Source organism: Pristis pectinata, chromosome 34 (genome assembly GCF_009764475.1).
Source record: "Pristis pectinata isolate sPriPec2 chromosome 34, sPriPec2.1.pri, whole genome shotgun sequence".
In the NCBI taxonomy this organism is placed as follows: Eukaryota; Metazoa; Chordata; class Chondrichthyes; order Rhinopristiformes; family Pristidae; genus Pristis; species Pristis pectinata.
In genome coordinates, this window is record NC_067438.1 from 6,829,608 (window position 1) to 6,852,384 (window position 22,777).

At 47.2% G+C, this 22,777-nt stretch overlaps 1 protein-coding gene across 1 annotated transcript in view; it reads right to left on the reverse strand.

The window, feature by feature from the left end:
• atat1 (alpha tubulin acetyltransferase 1) overlaps nucleotides 1–22,777 on the reverse strand; it is a 46,722-nt gene that overhangs the window by 19,510 nt on the left and 4,435 nt on the right. The window contains exons 2-9 of the mRNA XM_052043993.1: nucleotides 18,503–18,563; nucleotides 14,758–14,849; nucleotides 12,659–12,716; nucleotides 11,990–12,103; nucleotides 9,186–9,287; nucleotides 7,422–7,467; nucleotides 4,101–4,184; nucleotides 1,054–1,264 (exon numbers count right to left, since the gene is read on the reverse strand). Of these exons, the coding sequence (XP_051899953.1) occupies nucleotides 1,054–1,264; nucleotides 4,101–4,184; nucleotides 7,422–7,467; nucleotides 9,186–9,287; nucleotides 11,990–12,103; nucleotides 12,659–12,716; nucleotides 14,758–14,849; nucleotides 18,503–18,563 (768 nt within the window). The remainder of the gene's footprint in view (nucleotides 1–1,053; nucleotides 1,265–4,100; nucleotides 4,185–7,421; nucleotides 7,468–9,185; nucleotides 9,288–11,989; nucleotides 12,104–12,658; nucleotides 12,717–14,757; nucleotides 14,850–18,502; nucleotides 18,564–22,777) is intronic.

The following is a 22,777-nucleotide window of genomic DNA, read 5'->3' on the forward strand; positions in this document are numbered from 1 at the left end:
CAATGCTCGGGCAACTTTTAAGACGATGCCTTAAAATTGTACAGCTGTTGTATTAAAATTTTGTGTGCATGTTCTCTGTCACATAGAACAGTACAGCATAGGAACAGACCTTTCAGTCCACAATGTTCTGCCGAATTAAGCAAGCTAGCAATTGAACATCTAACTAAACTAATCCCTTCTGCCTACACAATGTCCATATCCCTCCATTCGCTGCACATCCATGTGCCTAAGAGCCTCTTAAATGCCTCGATCATATCTACCTCCAACTCCACCCCTGACAGTGCATTCCAGGCACCCACCACTCTCTGTGTAAAAAAAAACTTGCCCTGCACATTTCCTTTGAACTTATCCCCTCTCACCTTAAATGCACGCCCTCTAGTATATTTCAACCCTGGGAAAAAGATACCAGCTGTCTATTCTATCGATGCATCTCATAATCTTATAAACCTCTATCAGGTCTCCCCTCAGCCTCTGCTGCTCCAGAGGAAACAACCCAAGTTTGTCCAACCTCTCCTTACAGCATCTGCCTTCTAATCCAGGCAGCATCCTGGTAAACCTCTTCTGCACCCTCTCCAAAGCCTCCACATCCTTCCTATAATGGGGGCGACCAGAATTGAATGTAATACTCCAGATGTGGCCTAAACAGACTTTTGTAAAGCTGCAGTATAACTTCCTGACTCTTGAGCTCAGTGCCTCGACTAATACAGGCCAGCATGCCGTACGCCTTCTTTACCACCCTATCAACCTGTGTAGCCACTTTCAGGGAGCTCTGGACTTGGACCCCTAGATCCCTCTGTACATCAACACTGTTAAAGGTCCTGCCATTGACAGTGTACTGTCCCTTTACATCACCTCAGACAATCTCAAAAATTTCTATTTTGCTCCAAATGCAATACAAATAGGGCTGGTAAGCATACGAGGAACGTTAGGTAAAATACGTTCCAACTCCTCTCTCACGCTTCAAAAGAAGCTGATGCTACACCAGACCTGTGCAAACCTTGCTCCAGCGCACAATATCGCAGCAACCAAATGGATTTCAGTGCTGGCACTCACCTGGTTCTCCTCCTGTGGGCGGAGGCGTCATCTGCCTCCCTCGTGCCGTTCAGCACATGGGGATGTCCGCCCCTGACACGGCGCAGCCCTTCCTGTTGGACGAGGTGGGGCGGACCGGCCTGCCGGCGGGGGCTGCAGCCCAGGCTGTTTGAGCGAGTCAGAGAGGGCGTCTGGTTGAAGGGCCAGGGGAGCTCCTTGTCTTCAGGGAGCCCTGTTGGAGACAGCAAGACCGCAAAGTCAGTAAGGTCGTCAGGAGGAGAGCTGAAGAAGAAATCGTTTCCACAGGTGCTGTGGTGAGAAAGCCGGGGAGAGTTCAGATATAAAGTGGGGAGTCAGAAGTTACAACAATTTAAGATAAGATTTCTTTATTAGTCACATGTACATGGAAACACAGTGAAATGCATCTTTTTGTGTAGAGTGTTCTGGGGGCAGCCCGCAAGTGTCGCCATGCTTCTGGCGCCAACATAGCATGCCCATAACTTCCTAACCCGTACGTCTTTGGAATGTGGGAGGAAACCAGAGCACCCGGAGGAAACCCACGTAGACACGGGGAGAACGTACAAACTTCTCAAAGACAGCAGCCGGAATTGAACACGGGTCGCTGGCACTGTAATAGCGTTACGCTAACCGCTACACTACCGTGCCTGTCTTTAGAGGATGGTGCAAAGTATAGTAGTGCAAACTGAGGGCATGCAAAAAGAATACTAAAGTGACAATAACGTAAGAGGTAGAATTAACGGTTCAGGAACATGGCAGCACCACCGGGAAGAGGATGTGAAAGAGGTGGTTGGTTGAGAAGTCTGACAGCAGTGGGAGAGAAGCCGTTCTTGAATCTGGACGTCTGGGCTTTCAAGCTCCTGTATCTTCTCCCAGAAGGTAGAAGAGAGGAAAGGGAATGGCCAGCGTGACAGGCATCCTTGACAATAGTCAGCCTTCCTGAAGCAACGCAGCACGAAGATAGTCTGGATGGAAGGAAGTGACGAGCCAGTGACGGACTGGGCAGTGTTTACTGCTGAAGCAGTGCTACCAAACTAACCCCACGAGCTGAATGGTAGGCTTCAGTACTGGGATACTAACATTAATTTATACACTGGTGCTCTGCTTAGCACTTCCCCAGAGAGCTCCGATTCATTATAGAGCTCTCGGACTTCCGGTCTGAACATTCACAGGTTTACGAAGTTATGAGAGGCATAGAAAGAATAGACAGCTGGTGGCTTTTTCCCCAGGATCAAAACGTCTAATACTAGAGGGCATGCATTTGAGGTGAGAGGGGAAAAGTTCAAAAGGGATGAGTGGGGCAAGTTTTTATTTTACACTGGGAGTGATGGGTGCCTGGAATGCGCTGCCAGGGGTGGTGGTGGAGGCAGATATGATAGAGGTGTTTAAGAGGCTCTTAAAGGTGCCAAGAATGGAGGGATATGGACCGCGTGCAGGCAGAAGGGATTAGTTTAAATTGGTGTCATTAGCTTAGTTTGGCACAACATTGTGGGCCAAAGGGCCTGCTCCTGTGCTGTACTGTTCTGTGTTCTAACACCTCTGCACTTCAGACACTTGCTCGCTGCACATTGGTGTGCTGGGAACTTGACACCACCCTCTGCCCTCCCCACTGCTGTGCCATGAAGCTGGGTACCACAAACCTAGTGCAATCCCTGCCCTCTGCATTCCTTTGGCATGTCCCCGATGAACCTTACCAATTTTTACAGATGCACCACAGAAACCATCCTGTCTGGATGCATCACGGCTTGGTACAGCAACTGCTCTGCCCAAGGCCGCCAGTAATCGCAGAGAGTTGTGAACACAGCCCTGTCCATCACGCAAACCAGCCTCCCCTCCTTGGACTCGGTCTACACTTCCCGCTGCCTCGGGAAAGCAGCCAGCATAATGAAAGAGCCCTCCCACCCCGGTTCTTCTCTCTTCTCCCCTCTCCTGTTGGGTAGAAGATACAGAAGCTTGAGAGCATGTACCACGAGGCTCAAGGACAGCTTCTATCCCGCTGTTATAAGACTATTGAATGGTTCCCTAGTATGATAAGATGGACTCTTGACCTCACAGTCTACCTCGTCATGGCCCTTGCAGTTTATTTGTCTACCTACACTGCACTTTCTCTGTAACTTTAACACTATATTCTCTGGTCAGACCACACTTGGAGAATTGTGTTCAGTTCTGGTCACCTCATTACAGGAAGGATGTGGAAGCTTTAGAGAGGGTGCAGAGGAGATTTACCAGGATGCTGCCTGGATTGGAGAGCATGTCTTATGAGGATAGGTTGAGTGAGCTAGGGCTTTTCTCTTTGGAGAGGAGGAGGATGAGAGGTGACTTGATAGGGGTGTACAAGATGATAAGAGGCATAGATCGTGTGGACAGTCAGTGACTTTTTCCCAGTACGACAATGCCTCACACGAGGGGGCATAATTTTAAGGTGATTGAAGGAAGGTATAAGGGGGATGTCAGGGGTAGTTTTTTTTTTACACAGAGAGTGGTAGGTGTGTGGAATGCACTGTCTGCAGAGGTTGTGGGGGCAGATACATTAGGGACATTTAAGAGACTCTTAGATAGACATATGAATGATAGAAAAATAGGGGGCTATGTGGGAGGGAAGGGTTAGATAGATCTTAGAGCAGGATAAAATGTCGGCACAACATTGTGGGCTGAAGGGCCTGTACTGTGCTGTAGTGTTCTATGTTCTATTCTGCATTCTGCTTTTCTTTTTACTACCTCGATGTACTGATATATGGAACGATCTGGCTGGATGGCACGCAAAACAGGCACTTTTCACTGTATCTCGGCACACGTGACATACTAAACCGATTACCAATGCCAGTGAGTGAAGCCAGAGGTTCAAGCACAAAGTGGCTTCCCCATTCCATTTCTGAAGCAATTCCCAAGCCACATCCAGGGACACAGCACCAGGACGTGACGGGACAACTCTCCCTGGTGCCAGACAGGTGCCCCTTGCACCTGCCACCTGCTTGTGCTGTGGGTTAACACAGGGCTTGATCAATCTTCAGCGACAGGGGAGGGGCACACCATCTACAGGCTTCACTTACCCTCCCGGACTGTGATGGAGTAAGGTTTAATATCCTGTTCCACCTTCTTCGGGACACTTCTGTGAATCAGCCTTGTCCCACGCACTACCACAAAGGAAACAGAATGAGTAACGACAGCACAAACCACAATGAATGCAAAGACAAAAGGCTTGCCCTTCATATCGCGGCTGAAGCCACTTCACCTCCAACTTTGACTTTCAGTCCCTGAAGCTGAGTGGGTTTTGCAAAGAACAGGTTCCTCAGGCAGGGACGTGCTGTCTTTCTCATAGGTTGAGTTGGCACATTGAGCCACACTAATGGGGAGTCTCCCTGCACGTTTCTGTATAACAGCACCAAACCTGTATCAATGGGGCAGGCACACACTTGGCTTCAAAGCCCATTGGATAGTGCAGCACTTCATCGAGTCACAGCGGGCTAACAGTCACTGGAGGGGTGTTGGAATCCACAGCTCTGGGACCTTAGACACCCGGATACCAGCCAGCGTTTCACACGTAGAGGCATAGGCATCGAAGCCAACAAGTTGCAGCACCAGGAATAGGTCTTAAAGCCCCCTACAGCCTGCTCTACCATTCAGTAAGATAATGGCTCATCTGACCTTGTCCTAACACCAAAAGACCACTTCCGCCTTGAATATACTCGTTGACTGAGCATCCAAAGTTCTCCGGTGTAGAGAATTCCAACAATTCACAACCTTGAGCTAAGACCAAGAATTTCCTGAGTGGGCAATTCCATCACTGAGACTAGGTGTCCTCGTGCACGAGGCATGCTCTCGCTCACAAGGTTTCAATGAGAGCACTTCTCATCCCTCTCAACTGCAGAGAGTACAGGACCTTTCAACAGCACATGTAACATCCTGAGCACATCTGAACAGGCATTGTCCAGGCTCGCTCTGAATGTCTCATCAGACCCGATTAGTCCCTGTCCCTTCTCCAGAGCCCATCCCTCTTCAAGTATTTATCCAATTCCCTTTTGAAAGATATTACTGAACCTCCTCTCATCTACTTTGCAGATCATAGCAACACATAGCATGGAGGAAAACCTCTTCATCTCTTTGGTTCCTTTTAGATTTAACTCAAATCTGTGAGCCTCCCTGCCACTGAAAACTTCCTCATTATTTCCTCCCTCAAGTTCATCATTACTCATCTCTTCCTTTCACCTTCCCTCCCTCTCTGCAAGCAGCTGGGTCTCTGGTCCAGTCCCCCCCCAGAATTTACAGGGTCAAGCAGCGATGTGATTCCTTACTGGATCGGCAGAGAAAATTTGTTCCCAGTACTCCTGGAATGTGCGACCAGGGAGCATAATCCAAAAGATGAAATCAGGAATGAAGTCAGGAAACCAAGGGTGGCAGAAGTTTGAAATCTCTTCCACAAACGGTGGATGGCAGATCAACTGTTAGTTTAAAATCTGCAATTGATAGGTTTTTGTAAACCAGTAAAGGGTAATGGAGAAAAGATAGATGCTTGGAATAGGGTCAAAGATAAATAATATTATGTTGAATTTGTTTTAAGGGCTAAATGATCTTCTTGGGAGGAGAGGGGTTGTTGCAAGCACCACCATGACACAACAAGCTCGCTCTGTGACACACTGGCCTACCATACCATTTGGCCCTTGGCAACAATGATAACCCAATGGGACTCTTCTCACACCACTTCCTCTCACCCTCCTCCTGTTCCTGTCTCCTTTGCCTGCAGAGGTTGTGGGGCAGATACATTAGGGACATTTAAGAGACTCTTAGATAGACACATGAATGATAGAAAAATAGGGGGCTATGTGGGAGGGAAGGGTTAGATAAATCTTAGAGCAGGATAAAATGTCAGCACAACATTGTGGGCTGAAGGGCCTGTACTGTGCTGTAGTGTTCTATGTTCTATTCTGCATTCTGTTTTTCTTTTTACTACCTCGATGTACTGATATATGGAACGATCTGGCTGGATGGCACGCAAAACAGACACTTTTCACTGTATCTCGGCACATGTGACAATACTAAACCTGTGCTGCTCCAGTCTTCCTTAACGTGAAGTCTGCCTGAACCACCCCCTGTGGTAGGAAGGTCAACAATCTTAATCCCAGAGTAAAGCAGCAATTATTATAGTCAAAAGCAATTTCACAGCAGCAGAGCCACTATCACATTCACCAGGACAAGGTAGGTTTTACATTGGAGGGAAAAAATGCTTTTGGAAATGGGAATGTTTACAGCGGGGACAGGGCTGATGATCTAAGGGCCTTTTCTCCATTTTATTCTTAAATTATAGTTATGCCTTCATTCAGTGCACTTAAGCATATTATGTTTACAATGTTTTAACATATATTCTCAGAAAAAAAATGATGACAGGGATAAAATCGGACCCTGATATCACATTAGACACAAACTCAGTAAACTTATAAAGAAAGGGTGAACGGAAAGTTGAAAGGTAAATGCTTCACATAGTCTGGAGTGTGAGGGCAACAAATTGCCCAGGGAAGCAAAGGAAGAAAAGTGAATAACAAGCTCGAAAAAGGCAGAGAAAAGGAAAGACTTGGATTTATAAAGATTTTTCTGCAACTTCAGGGTGACTGCAGTTTGCAGTCGATGATACTTCAGAGGTGTGGCCATTGCCACAGAAAACACAGCAGCCGATTCACACAGAGCAAGCACCCACAAATCCAGCACGTTAACCACCAGTTAATCTGCCACAGCGATGTTACTTCGGGATGCATACGGACCCTTGCTTATGTTCAAGGTCACATCTCTCTGAAAGGATAGTGACACAGCAATTAGTGCCACTGCCAGTGATCCGGGTTCAATCCTGACCTCGGGTGCTGTCTGTGTGGAGTTTGCACATTCTCCACGAGACCGGGTGGGTTTCTCCCTGGGTGCTCCGGTTTTCCTCCCACATCCCAGAGAAGTGCGGGTTGGTTAACCAGCCACTGGAAATCGCCCCTAGTGGTTGTAGTAAAATCGGGGAGGAGTCAACGGGCAAGTAGGAGAGAAAAGGTTGTCAGAAATTAAAGTAGGGGGAATGGGATTTCTCTGTGAGCTGGCATACACTTGATGGGGCGAATGGCCTCCTTCTGTGTTGTTAGTATGAAACAGGCGGAGAGGTGGGATTACATGCTCAAATTTCTGCAGTGGGATGATCTTCAGTGGCAGAGGTATCACCAACAGAGGTGTGGAGAGACCAATGGACAGTACTTATCAGTAGTCTGACACAGAATGAAGGCCTGGTCACCTTGTCCTGGCTTGTCCATTCCTACACTGTGCTCATTAATTAACATGACACTGACCTGGAAGCAAAGGCCAACTTTAAATACCACCCTTTACATAGAGTAACTGGAACTTACTCTGTCTGTCCCGGAAGAAACTATCAAACACCACAAAGTTGTTAACCTGAAATGGGAAAAAGATAGAAAAAGGACCCTGTTAGTTCAACCTTCGAATGAGATTAGGATTTGGCTGTTGGCCCCACAACCCTCGTTTAAAGTGGTAAAACAGGACTGCACAGACACAACCACACCAAGTCACAGAGGGAAACACAGACAGTTCGGGTGGATCTTAAGGAGCATCTTTATGACGTAGCGAGGCAGGGAGGTCCAAGAAGGGATTCCAGAGCTCAAACCTCGTGTAGCTGCCAGTGGTGGAGTATGGGAAATTAGGAGGCAGAATTGGTGATGTGCAGAGATCTCGGGTTGTAAGGATGGAGGGAGATGATAAATTAGGAAGAGAACGAGGATTTAATAAAACAAAGTGGACCGAGAACCACACCTGGAATAGTCAGAGTCATAGAGTAATACAGCACGGAAACAGGCCCTTCAGCCCAACTAGTCCCTGCCGACCACAGCATCCTCTCTGCTGGTCCCAGTTGCCCGTGTTTGGCCCATAACCTTCCAAGCCCCTCCCCTCCACGTACCTATCCAAATGCCTCTTAAATGTTGCAATTGTACCTGCCTCGACCACTTCCCCCGGCAGTTTGTCCCAGGTACTCACTGCCTCTCAGGTCTCTTAAATCTCTCCCCTCTTGTCTTGGACTCCCCAACCGTGGGGAAAAGACTATGACCATCCACCTTATCCATACCCCTCAGTGTGTACAGGTGTGGTCTCCGTACCTAAGGGAGTGTATACCTGCAAAAGAATGACAGCAGTAAAGGTATATCGGGTTATGCAGTGATCATAATCTACAGGTACACTGGGAAAACCAAATTAAGACTAAGAATGTAGAGGATACCTTCCTGAAAGTGGGATTTTAGATTCAGTAATATGTAACAAGAAGGGGTTCATTAACAACCTTGTTCTAAAAGGGGCCCTGAGAAAGAGGTGACCAAAGTAAGCTAGAAATTCACATCAAGTTTGAAAGCAATGCAGTTCAGTCTGAAACTAGGGTTTTCAATCTAAACAAAGGAAAGTATGAAGGTAGTGAGGGGCAGGCCGGCTGGGATAGATTGGGAAAATATAGTACAGGGCAAAATGGTGGACAGGTAATGGGTAGCATTTAATACAAATCATCATTGGTAACAAATATACATTCCTTTAAGGCACAACAAGAAAAGATAGGATTAAATCCAAGGGAAAGGCTTATGAAGTTGCAGTAAAACTGATGATTGCGAGTGTTTTGGAATCCGACAAAGGGTGACCAAGGAATGGAAAATAGAACAAGAGCGAATTAATCAGGAACAGACTGTCAGAGCCACTAGGGGCAAGCAGAAAGGAAAAGATCAGCGAGGGCAAAGTGGGCCCCTTGCTGGTGGAGACAGGAGAATTTATAATAGTAATTGAGTCATAAAGTTACACAGCAGAGAATTGGGCCCTTCAGCTCACCACGTCCATGCTGATCTTTTTGCCGATTGACACTAATCCCACACCCGCCATTAGGTGCGCATCCTTCTACGCCTTACCCTTTCAAATGTCTGTCTAAATTAAGGAGACCAATTCTGGAACACCCAGGAGGGGGAACAGTTCTTCCCCCGGAGAATCGACCCAGCTAGATCTTCTCAACAGCCCTACCGCTTGCCCCGGAGGACTGTTTCTGATGCAATTTAAGCAATTACAGCCCCACATGCAGGGGAGGTACTGCAATCAATGTCAAAGGACAGGACTCCAGTTTTGCTTACTTGAGGAATCGTAGCTGCCAGGCCATAGTGTTTCCTGAGGAAGCTGAGGAACTTGCTGGAGGGTCGATCGATGGCCAGGTGGTAAGGCTTTATACCTTCGTACTGCAGCAAACATGTAAACGGGTCATATTTTTTATTTTCACAGATTCAGAACATCCTTTCCCCTGCCCACCCTTACCACCACACTCTGAGATCTTTGCACTCCTCCAGTCCGAGAAGTTTTCACCGCTCTGCCTCGCCGAAACTGAAGCCCAACATGCCCCTGCCCGGGCTATCAGCCTCTACCGCCCCCTCAGTTCAGCAGAGTTACTGAGCCATCACTGTGAACATACCTGGAGGTCTCATCAATGCAGAAAGGAAGTTTCAAAGAGAAAACATTGTTTTAAAAAATGACAGGTTTCAATGTACTTTATAGCCATCAGGAAGTGCTATAATCTAATACAGTAAGCATTGACAATTCCTTTCTCGCTCGATCTGCAGCAGATTGTTTGTTGCTCCAGTAACATAGAACGGAACAGCACAATACAGGCTCTTCGGCCCACAATGTTGTGCCGACCTTTAAACCTCGCCTAAGACTATCTAACCCCTTCCTCCCACATATCCTTCTATTTTAAATTCCTCCATATGCCTATCTAGTAATCTCTTGAATTTGACCAATGTACCTGCCTCCACCACCGCCCCAGGCAGTGCATTCCATGCCCCAACCACTCTCTGGGTAAAAAACCTTCCTCTGATATCTCCCTTGAACTTCCCACCCATTCCTTTAAAGCCATGCCCTCTTGTATTGAGCATTGGTGCCCTGGGAAAGAGGCACTGGCTGTCCACTCTATCTATTCCTCTCCACATTCCTCTCAAAACTTTCAAACTATTTTCCCCAGATGACTAACTTTAATTGGTTCAGCCATGCGATAAAAAGCTCTCCAGTCTGCAGACCAGTGTTTGCTTCTTTTAACATCTCAGAACCTAAGGGTCACAACTCCACCTTGCAAACCACTGATCTAGTGTATGCCGCGGTGAATTACAGCAGGCTCACAGAAACAAAAGTACTTTTATGAAAACCATCTTAATTGGGTTCAGAGATAGAGGTCAGGCAGAACCCCCCAGAACAACTCCTGCACTCTTCCTGGAAATAGTGGAAGCTGGTTCTTTGATGTCCAGAGAGACGGTGGTGACGTGTCTTACTGTCTCGTCTGAAGCCGCAGCCTCTTTCCTCACTGTCAGTGCAACCCTCAGCACTCCACTGGAGTGTCAGCTTGGATGCTGAGCAGATCGAGACTTACACCAGTTCTTTCTCACTCATTGCAACAACAGCTATGAGATTCAAGGACACTGTCTGAACCATTTCGGCACACATTCTTCTGAGACTGTCAAAGCTTCTAATCCGTTTACATACTGTGACCTTGAAAGAGGTCATTCAGCAGATTGGGTCCAGACCATCTCCCAGCTCACCTTTTACCCTGTAACTTATTCTACCTCACTTGTCCATCAGCTGACCTCTCGTATGCTAGAAGATGGACTCTTGATCTCCTAGTCTATCTTGTTGTGGCCCTTGCACTTCATCTGTCAACCTGCACTGCACTTTCTCTGTAACTGTAACATATTCTGCATTCTGTTTTCTTTTCTACTACCTGGATGTGCTTATGTATGGAATGATCTGTCCGGATGGCATGCAAACAAAAGCTTTTCACTGTATCTCGGTACGTGTGGCAATAATAAACCAATACCCTTTGTTTTTTTGCCATTAGTGTACACTAGGGGGTAATTTACAGTAACCAATTAATTTTCCAGCATGTCTTTGGCATGTGGAGAAAAACTGGAGAAACTTGGAAATTCTGGATAATGTGCAAACTCCGCACAGACACCACCCAAGGTTGGAATGGAACCTGGGTCCCTGGAGTTGTGGGGTAGCAGCACTAACCACTGCACCATCACTCCCAAGCCACCGGTTTCTTCTGCAACACACAAAGCGCTGGAGGAACTCAGCAGGTCGGGCAGCATCTACGGAGGGAAATGGACTCGGCGTTTCGAGTTGAGACCCTTCATCTGAGTGAGAGACAGAGGGGAGGTGGGGAGGTAGCCAGTATAAAAAAGGGTGGGGGGTGGGAAAGGACTGGAGCAGGCAATAGGTGGATCCAGGTTGGGGGCGGGGTGGGGGGGGGGGGGAGGTGGTGGGTGGGGGTGGAGTGGGAATGGTGTCAGAAGCTGGGAGGTAAGAAGTGGAAGTAACTGAAAGATAACAGGGAGGTAGCCAGTACAAAAGGGGAGGGAAGGGTTTCTGCTGGTCTATCGGTTGTAATGATAGGTTTTAAGCTGAGTATCCACAGCTTATATTGACCACCTCTCAAAAGAACTCCCTTCGGAGATGAAAACAGCACAGGAGGCTGCTGAGCTTGGTTTGTTCCAGCCCTGCCAAAGAACAATCCAGTTGGCCCTCGACTCTTTTCGATATCTAACACTTGTTTCTCCTTCGGAGACACAAGAGATTCTGCAGATGCTGGAATCTGGGGCAAGACACACAAGATGCTGGAGGAACTCAGCAAGTCAGGCAGCATTTATGGAGCGAAACAAACAGTCAACATTTCGGGTCGAGACCATTCATCAGGACTCATGAGGTCCCAATGAAGGGTCTTGAGCTGAAACGTCGACTGTTTATTTCCCTCCGTAGATGCTGCCTGACCCGCTGAGTTCCTCCAGCATTTTGTGTGTACTGCACTTCTCTCCTTCATATTCATTTGCAGATTCCTCTGCAGGCTACAATCTGTACCCACCACCCCGTCTCTGGTAGTTAAATCTTCGGTTTGTACCTGAATCATGTAGTCAAACAGCTCTTTCCCGTAACCGTGTCGCTGCAGTGAGACATGTACATAGAAGTCCAGCACACACAGGGGCTCCATCTCGTTATGTGCACCTTGCCCATCCTAGAAACCCAGGGAGGGGTCAAAGAGAAAAACATAGGGTTATTGAGCAGATAAGCAGCTGCGGTTTACGCAAGGCAGGGGTCACAATTTGTCAGAGAGTCATAGAGTAATACAGCATGGAAACAGGCCCTTCAGCCCAATCATCCATGCTGGCCATGGTGCCCAACAAGCTAGTCCCATTTTAAGATTAAGATATCTTTATTAGTCACATGTACATCGAAACACACAGTGAAATGCATCTTTGCGTGGAATGTTCTGGGGGCAGCCCACAAGTGTCGCCACGCTTCCGGCACCAACATAGCATACCCACAACTTCCTAATCCATATGTCTTTGGAATGTGGGAGGAAACCGGAGCACCCGGAGGAAACGCACGCAGACATGGGGAGAACGTACAAACTCCTTACAGACAGTGGCCGGAATTGAACACGGGTCGCTGGCGCTGTAATAGTGTTATGCTAACCGCTACACTACCGTGCCTGCCCACATTTGGCCTATCTCCCACTAAACCTTTCTTATCCACGTACTCATCCAAATGTCTTTTAAACACAACTCACCAGCACGAAGAGCTTTTTGTTTCCGACTTTCAAGAAACCAATAGCAGCCCCCTTCCCACTGTGGAGAGAGTGAATCATCAGTTGACAGTCAAACAAACAGGGAGAACATGTACAACGTTACCTTGTACTAACCAAAGTGTCCTAACATGCTGCAAAGGGACTTTATCACGCTAGATGTGACACCAAGCCCTTAACTCACTTCCTTCCCCCACACACACCCCACCTCAGCTTTGTCCTTCAGCGACCCATCCCCACTGCAGCTCTCTACCTGGCTCTGGGCAGTAGGAATCTCACTTCCCATGCTGCCTCTCCTTCAACCAGGAGTAGGAGGATATTATATTTCCCAGCTTACCAGAGCAGGCCTTTTTTCAAGCTTTTATGAGAGGGATTTGTGCGAAACTACTGATTTTAAGCTCTAGTTATTACTTTTTGGCTGTGGAATTGCACACAATCCATTGGATTAAAGATTGGGATGGGAAGGGAAACCTAGGGTCATTGGATCTTTGGAGACGAGGAAGGCCAGAATGGGCCAATGTGCTTCTATGTCCTTTTATCCGAATAATATAATCTGAATTTATCTTCACCGATTGCCCTCTCTTGCAAGAGATGACATGGAGGTGGAAGTTTTTTTTCTTGCACTACTTATTTTCATAGTTTATAGTAATTTTATGTCTTGCACTGTACTGCTGCCACAAAGCAATGAATTTCACGTCATCTTGAGTGATAATAAATCTGATTCCGATAGATGGTGTGAGTGGGTCTGGATACATAGATGAGAGCAGGCAAAAGCAAAATTAACCTAGGTTGTAAAAGGCTATCTGAATGGGAGCTAAAAACAAGAAGCTGGAGGAACTCAGCTGGTCAGGCAGCATCTGTGGAAGGAAATGGACAGTCAACATTTTGGGTTGAGGCCCTTCATCTGGAATGAAAGATAGAGTGGAGACAGTCAGTATAAAGAGGTGAAGGGAAGCGGTAGAGTAAGAGCTGGCCAGCAATAGGTGGATCCAGGTGAGGAGGGGCGATAGGCAGGAGGAGGAGGGAAGGGTGGAGATAGCGACAGAGGCCGGGAGGCATCTGATGGGAGAGGAAGGTGAAGCGTGAATTCAAGTGAGGGAGGTGGGAAGGGCAGATGGGAACAGTAGGGAGAGGAGACCCAGTGGGAGGAGTGTGTGGGTGATGGAGGGGAATGAAACAGGGCGATGGGGGGTGCTGGGGTGAACGTAGGAACAACTGGGTAGATCAGGAGAGAGACAAGGGACACGGGAGCAGGTTACCTGGAGTTGGAGAATTCAATGCCCATGCCATTGGGTTGCAGACTACCCAGGGGGAATATGAGGTGCTGTTCCTCTAGTCTGCGTTTACCTCACCCTGGCAGTGGAGGAGGCCGAGGACAGACAGGTCGGTGTGGGAATGGGGAAGAGAATTAAAATGGCCGGCAATCGGGAACTCCAGACGGCCACATGCAGGTGCTCGGCAAACCATGGATGATGTGATAGATGGAGGCAGACAAAAAAAAGGAGGGGTGGGGTGGGATGGGTGAAGGTGGAGACAGCTGCTGGAGGGTGATAAGCAGGAGCACAAAGGCTACCAGTGCTGGAATCTGATAAGGAGGCACAAGAGAGACAGGAGACGCTGGAATCTGCTGGAGGAACTCAGAGGGTCGAGCAGCATCTGTGGGAAGAAAGGAATTGGCGCCGTTTGGGGTTTCAGGTCCTGAACACAGACCTTCGACCGGAAACGTTGAGAATTCCATTCCGCTGAGTCCGTTTGTTGCTCTGGAATCCGATAAGTGCAGAAAGTGATAATGGGGACCATTGGGGAGAGGTGATGCTCATGAGGTAACTGGCCAGCACAGCTGCCTCACAGTGAGAAGATAGGCCGGGGGGGGGGGGGGGGGGGGGGAGGGGGGGCGGGGGGGCATTAAATAAAAACTTTATTCAGGAAACAGTCCAGATGTTTCCCTAAATCCAAAGTGGCCATCCCATTTCCCACCTCATCCCACTACCCGCTGGACTCATTGTAAGGAAGTTGCTTTAATTGAGACTTCTCCCACTTGGGCTGTTGTGCAGAGGCAGGGGGCCACTGAGCTTCACACTTACTGGTTAGCGAGGCCGTCCTTCAGGACGTAGAGGCGATGTCGGTTCACCTGCATCCGCGAGGCGCTGGTGATGGGTGCGGACAGCTGCTGGGCCTGGAACAGAGGCAAGACCATAATCAATGGGGTCATTCCAGCGTGCTTCAAACAACTAGACAAAGGCCACAGGAGCACTGGGAAAGACCAGCATTACAAAACCTCCCTCATCCCTCTCCACTGTCAGTCCTGATGCAGGGTTTCCACCTGAAACGTCAACATTTCCTTCTCCCACCCATAGATGCTGCTCGACCCGCTGAGTTCCTCCAGGTTCCAGCATCTGCAGTCTCTTGTGTCTCCATTACACAATGGTAACCCAGCAAAATTCATTTATATCCAGCCTAAACACCTTTATGAGGGAGTTCTTCAGATCTCTATTATCATAAAACAGAACAGTACAGCTGGGAACAGGCCCTTCAGCCCACAATGTCTGTGCTGAACATGATGCTGAATTAATCTAAACCTCTTCTGCCTGTACATGATCCACATTCCTCCAGTCTCTGCATATCCATGTGTCTGTCTAAAAGCCTCTGAAAAGCCACTGTCGTATCTGCTTCCACTACAACCCCTGGCAGCCCGTTCCAGGCACCCACCGCTCTCTGTATAAAACACTCGCCCCATGCATCTCCTTTAAACTTTCCCACTCTCACATTAAAGCTTTGTCCTCTAGTATTTGATATTTCCACCCTGGGAAAAAGATTCTGGCTGTCTACCCTATTTATCCCTCTCATGCTTTTATAAACCTCTATCAGGTCTCCCCTCAGCCTCTGACGCTCTAGAGAAAACAACCCAAGTTTTGTCCAACCTCCTGATAGCTCATACCCTCTAATCCAGGCAGCATCCTCGTAAACCTCTTCTGAATCCTATCATTTACAAAACAAACTCAAGAGGCTGCTATTCCAATGCTCCTTTTGTAAATTTACCTCTGAATAGCCTCCCCACCACTAGAGCAAACAGTTCCTCCTTATCCACTTTATCAAATCCTTATGATTAGTCTTAATTCCATGTGGAAATAAGAGGATATCCACCAGGACCCTGCTTCTGAACAATAATGGTTCCCTTACGCAAACAAGACCACCGGGAAGGGACAGGGTTACATTGGACAGTATTACTTCAATGCTTTTCCCTTGTTAGGCCGACTGCTGGCCTCTGTTGTCCGGCTGCAGGAGTGATGGACCACAGACTGCCGGACATCCATTTACCAGCTTGAGTCGTCTCCCTTGGATGAACTCTTGATATCCCACTCTACCTCGCCGTGGCCACTTGCACTTGATTTGTCTACCTGCACTGCACTTTCTCTGTAGCTGCCGCACTTTATTCTGCATTCTGTTTTCTTTTACTACCTTGATGTACTTAGGTGTGGCATGATCTGCGACCAAGGCATGCAAACAAAAGTTTCTCACTGCATCTCAGAACACAGGACAATCATCAACCAACACTAATACCAACCAGGAGAAAACGGAGCAAAAAGCAATTGTCCTGCTGCCCACAACCCCACTAATGGAGACACCATTTCATAGGAGGCCATTCGGTCCCTCAGTTCTGTTCTGCTATTCAACTTATTTGATCAGTATCCTAGCTCCACACTTTGGACTTGCATTCCTTGATACAAACAAAAATTTGATCACTCGTTTTGAATGTTTAATTGACCTTAACGGTTTGTCCCGGGAATGAAGCCCAGATTTCTGCCAGTCTTTGAACAAGGAAGTGTCCACTCTTGAACGGGCAAGCTTTCATTTTCAGCAGCACACGGAAAATCATTTCTTCCTGTTCACTCAACCAAGATCCTTTAAATCATTGTAAATACCTCAATTAGATCACCTCTTCATCATCTGCGCTCAAGGAACTAGTCAGTTAATCCTGAAAACAAGCTCCATACAAGAATTATTCCTGGAATGAGAGGCTCTGTTGCAAGGATAGATTAGAGAGTCACCCAGCATGGAAAAAGGCCCTTCAGCCCAACTCATCCATGCTGACCAAGGCACCTATCTGAGAGAGTCCCATTTTCCTGCATTTGGCCCATATCTATCCAGACATCTGTCCAAATGTCTTTTAAACATTATAGTTGTACCTGCCTCTATAGCTTCCTCTGGCAGCCTGTAGCATACGCCCAACACTTTCTGCATGAAAAACTTGCCTCTCAGATTCCTTTTAAATCTTTCCCCTCTCACCCTAAATCTATGCCCTCTAGTCTTAGACTCCCCAACTGAGAAAAAGACAGTGACCATCCACCTTATCTACAGCCTTCATGATTTTATAACCTCTATAAGGTCACCCCTCAACCTCCTATGTTCCAAGGAAAAATGTCCCAGCCTCTCCCTATACCTCAAACCCTCCAGTCCTGGTAACATCCTCGTGAATCTGTTCTACACCCTTTCCAGCTTAACAACATCCTTCCTATAGCTGGGCGACCAGAACTGCACACAATGCTCCAAGTGTGGTCTCACCAACGACTTGCACAGAGAGGCTGGGACTGTTTTCTTTGCAGATGGCAGAGGAAAGATTTAATGGAAGTATATAAAACCATGAGGGAGTTTAGGGAATCTATACTGGTTGGTCAGAGGGGTCAAGAACTAGAGGTCACAAGTATCAAAGGGAAGAGAATTGACAGTGATATGAAATACTATATATTTTTTGTTTTTACACGTGGTTGGGATCTGGAATGTACTGCAGATGGGCAGGAGAGTGGCACAGCTATTACAGCTGCTGCCTCACAGCTCCAGTGACCTGGGTTCGATCCTGACCTCAGGTGCTGTCTGTGTGGAGTTCACACCTTCTCCCCATGGCCGCATGGGTTTCCGCCGGGTGCACCGGTTTCCTCCCACGTCCCAGGGATGTGGGGGTTGCTAGATTAATTGGCCCACTGTAAATTGCTCCTAATGTGTAGTGAGTGGTAGAATCTGGAGGGAGTTGGTGAAAATGTGGAGAGTATAAAATGGGTTTCATGTTGTTGAATTCAACTGTCTTAAGTAGTTTTTTTTTAACATGTATAGTGTTTAATACACCTCAAGTGGCTGCACAAGGAATGGCCACTTCCTAGCTTATTGGTTCTTCCATCAGGTGATTAAGTGTTTTCTCATTGGTTGGTTTTGCCACAGGTATCTAATAGGTTTCCTGATTGGACTATTGTTAGCCAAGGAGTACCTCTTGTCTCAGGTATAAAAGGTGTCATTTTCTGTTAATCTCTCTCTTGCTCTCTTTCCTCCCACCGGCCCCAGCTCATCTTTAGTTCCTTTTGTCTTGGCTCATCTCCTAGTAGTAAAGCTAGTGCCATGTGCTCTGTGACTGTTTCTTTGTTTTAAACTTTTCCAGTAAAACTTTGTGAAGCACCAAGTTGTTTCCAACTCATTCTTCTCCCTGAAAGAACCCGCGGATTCGAAAATAACCGGATCCAACAGTGTAAATGGGTGCTTGATAGATGGTGCATTCGGTGGCCCAGAGGGTTTGTTGCTGTCCTGTATGACTACATGTAGAGGCAGGTTCCATGGTGGTCTTCAAGGAGGCATTGGATGTGATGGAAACATTGTCACAAGGCCAGGAAGAAAAGGCAGAATTACAGAGTTGCTCTGGTAGAGGGCCAGTCCAGACATGCTGGGCCAAATGGCTTCTTCCTGTGCTGCAGCCATTCTATGATTCTAACTATTAAAGTTTGGATAGAGATTATTTCCTCTCACAAAACAGCAGACCAGCCAGTAATTGACTGTGGACCTTACCTTGGCTGAAGCCTCCCCCATCTTGTCCAACACCACGGCAAGCTGGTTCTCAAGGGTGGCCCTGTGGAGTCAGAGGAGAGTGCCAAAGTCACTCTTGGAACAGTAATATGGGATTAGCTTTCAGGTTAGCTTCATTTCATTTATGGAGTGCCATGCAGTTGTATTAAGCATCAGTGAACCAGTAATCGTGGTTTTTGAGCAAAAGTGTGAGGGCCCTAGATTAATGTGAACATATATACGGTCAGTTACAAAGGTCCCCCTGGAGTGGGGTTAAGCTTCAATTATATAGGACACATGTAAGCACATCTGGAGTACTGCATTGATTGGCTTTGTTAAGGATAGTGATTCATTGGAAACAATTCTGAAAAAAATTTACTCAACGAATATTTGGATTAGTCAGGTGTATTTATGAGGAAAGGTTGCACAGGCCAGGCTTGTATCTGCTGGAGTTTAAGAGTAAAATGGGACTTGAATGAAACATCGAGATCCTGAGAATCTTGATGTGGTGGATAGGGAGAGATACTTGTGGGAGAATTTAGAGCAAGGGGTCATTGTTTAAAAATAATGGGTCACCCATTAAAAACAAATGTTTGTAACGTACAGTGCTGCTACTGCAGAAAGCTAATTTTCACGGCATTTATACCCTGTGTGTGTATGCCTACGACAATAAACTTGAAAATGAGGTGAATTTTCTTCTCGCTCAGAGGTGGGAGTCTTTGGAACTCTCTTCCTCAAGGGGCAGTGGAAGAAAAATCTTTGAATATCTTTAAGGTATAGATAGTTTTTTCTAAAGCTGAAGGGTGCAAGGTTACCATGGGTGGGCGGGAATGTTGAATTGAAGTTACAATCAGATCATAAAACTAAGTGCTGAAGGAACTCTGCAGGTCAGGGAGCATCTGTGGAGGGAAATAGACAGTCAACAATCAGATCAACTGTGACCTTATTAATAAGTGGAGTAGGCAATAGGGGCCAAGTGCCCTGTGCTTATTTCTTGTTTGTGTGTTTCTATGACAGTGTAAAGGAACTGCAGTAATACAGATACAGGGGTGGGATTAATGAATGGCAGTACAAGGGAGCCAGATTAACATCAGCACAGGCACTGTCAGTTACAAAGGCATTAAGGGATGGGGTAACAAAATGTCAGCGTGAGGGTGCATATAACATCAGTGCAGAAGTGACAGTGTGAGAGACCTGGATTAACACAGTAACAAAGGAAACTGTGGAGCGGACACAGGAGCTCAGCGGGTCAAGCAGCATCCGAGGAGGCGGAGGGATGGTTGACATTTTGGGCCAAAACCCCGTGTTAGTGCTCTGGAGTGCATCACAAAGAGTTTAGCAGCTCACAGCTGAACAGGGGTAAAAGGAAGCAAATGAAGGACGGTGAGTTTGAATCGGAAGCAAACAAAAAAAAAGCCTCATGGAAAACCAGTGTCAAAAGTCCTTCAGTAAACCGAGGAAGCAGCCGCGTGTTCAATGAGCAGCAGCTGCTGGATGAGGTCATGAGCTGCAACAATTGAGGCCCTGTGCTGCTCGCTTGCTCACTCTGGGTGGAGATCAGAGTGATTTGATCTTCATTCTTTCAACAGGACACAGGGCAGCAACAACTGAAGCGCAGCTGTCAGGGCGGAGAGGGAGTGGAGAGTTTGTGTGATGAAGTCTTCCCCCCCCCCCCCCACCCCTCACCCCCGAAAAAAGGCAGCAATCTACAAAATTTGGACCTAGTAATGCATGCAGTACATGGAGAGGGAGAGAAAAACAGTTTGCATTCATCTCAGGCTAATTCATAACCAGTGAAGGATTTTTCAATGTACTATAATGGAGGAAACACAATATCCAATGCTCTCACAACAGCAACATGATAAAAGGCAGAGGCTTTTTTAAGCTTGCAGTGCTGATTCAGGGATTTGATGCTGATACTGGCACTAAGCCTGGGGTAAAACTCCTTGCAATTCTTGAGAGGTGAGATCAAGTGCGCCGTGAACCCTCTTGCGAGAGTATGAGAAAATGAGTGAGAGACTGCTCCCTTCGTACCTTGAAGCCTGAATCACATTTAACAGTGCAGCACGAGTGATGTTTTGAGCAGTGCATCCAAGGTTTCAGTTTGACGGAGGCGTGCAGAGTGCAAAATCCCAATGCTGCAACTGTAGTCTCAGCCTGGAGTAAGGCAGGTGCTGCTTGTGTCTGGCAGCACAGACGCCTCCGTCAAGGCGCATACAACCAGTTGCCACTCCTGACCGACCAGGAGACAACTGTGGAAAGCATTTGCAGGCTTGTCCACATCCACAAATGGACGCCAGAATCCACTGCCACTCACTGCTTAGGGTCGCACGTAAAGAGGTGATCACTCTTGAGGAATAGTGAAGGATCACTGCAGCCTCGTCACAAAATAAAAATAGTCACAGAGTCACACAGCATGGAAACAGCCCAACTCATCCCATGCCAACTGAGGTGCCAACTTGAGGTAGTACCATTTGCCTGCATTTGGTCCATATCCCTTTAAACCTTTCTTGCCCATGTATCCCACTAGATGTCTTATAAACGATGTCATTGCACCTGCCTATACTACTCCCTCTAACAGCTTGTTCCATATACCCACCAGCCTGTGTGGAAAAACTTGCCCCTGATGTCCCCTTTAAATCTCACCTTAAACCCGCCTTCTAGTTTTATTGGTATTGGTTTATTATTGTCACTTGTACCAAGGTACAGTGAAAAACTTATCTTGCATACTGTTCCAGCAAAGCGCCTCGCACCCACTGGGGCAGGGGCCCTAAATCTTAGCTCTTCCTAAGCTGTGCCTCAGTTCTCTGGGCTTGTGAGAGCAAGTCACAGTCCCACGGCACCATGGGGTGTGCTCTATAACCGGGAACCTCTTTTTCCTACAATGCATAAAAAGCTGGAGGAACTCAGCGGTGGAGAGAAATGGACAGTCGGCGTTTCAGGTTGACACCCTTCATCTTCATTAACCCTTCATCCATCTCCCTCCATAGCTGTTGCCCGACCCGCTGAGTTCCTCCAGCATCTTGTGTGTTGCTCCAGATTCCAGCATCTGCAGTCTCTTGACTCTCCAACCTCTTTCTCCTGTAGGTTTCTTGGCGTTTAGCTCAGGGGCACAAGCATAGTAAAGGACTTCCCACCCGGCATAGGCCAATGAAAGAAAACAATGAGCCAAATCAACAGAGAGCCCACTCAGAACCAGTCTGAACAATAGGGGCAGGAGGAGGAAAATTTCAGACACAGTGTCACCGTTAGTTTTCCCCTCAGTGTTCTGGTTCCCTCCTACATCTCAAAGATGTGTGGCTTGGTTGGTTAACTGGCCACTGTAAATTATAGTTATACAGCAATGGAAACTGGCCCTTCGGCCCAACTCGTCCACGCCGACTATGGACTACCTGAGCAAGTCCCATTTGCCTGTGTTTGGTCCATATCCCTCTAAATATTTCCTCTCTATGCAAATATCTAAATACCTTTTAAACATTGTACTTATACCTGCCTCTGGCAGCTCGTTCCACCAACCCATGTGCAAAAGGTTGCCCCTCAGGTCACCTTTAAATCTTTCCCCTCTCACCTTAAACCTACGCCTTCTAGTTTTAGACTCCCCTATCCAGGGAAAAAGACTGTGACCATCTACCTTAACTACACCCCTCATGATTTTATAAATGTCTATAAGGTTACCCCTCAGCCTCCTTCACCCCAGGGAAAACAATGCCCCAGCCTATCCTTATAACCCAAGCCCTCCAACCCCAGCCATGTCCTTGTGAATCTTTTCCGCAGTGTGTAGGTGAGAGGGAGAATCTGGGGGGAACTAATGGAAGTATGTGGGGAGAATAAAATGGGGTTAGTGTAGAAATGGGTGCTTGAAGGTCGGTGTGGATTTGATGGGCCATTGGTTCCTTTATTTTTCCATCAAGAACCTCAAACTGGTCCTGCACATTCTTCTCACGTGGACCACAGCATATTCAATTACAAGTCACCAACACCATGGACACCAATGAGAAGACACCGGACAATTAGCCCCAGCCCTCACAGGATCCCAGTTTGCAGCCAGCCAGCTGCCAGAGTGGAGTACAGTCATCAAAAACTGATGACGGCAAAATTCCTACAATCACAAGGCCACAAAATATAGGAGTAGAATTAGGCCATTCAGCCCATTGAGTCTGTTCCACCATTCAATCGTGGTTGACATTTTTCTCAACCCCATTCTCCTGCCTTCTCCCTTAATTTTGGTCTCTGCTGGTGTCTGACTAGCAGATATTCCAGACTATTGGACGTTACTCC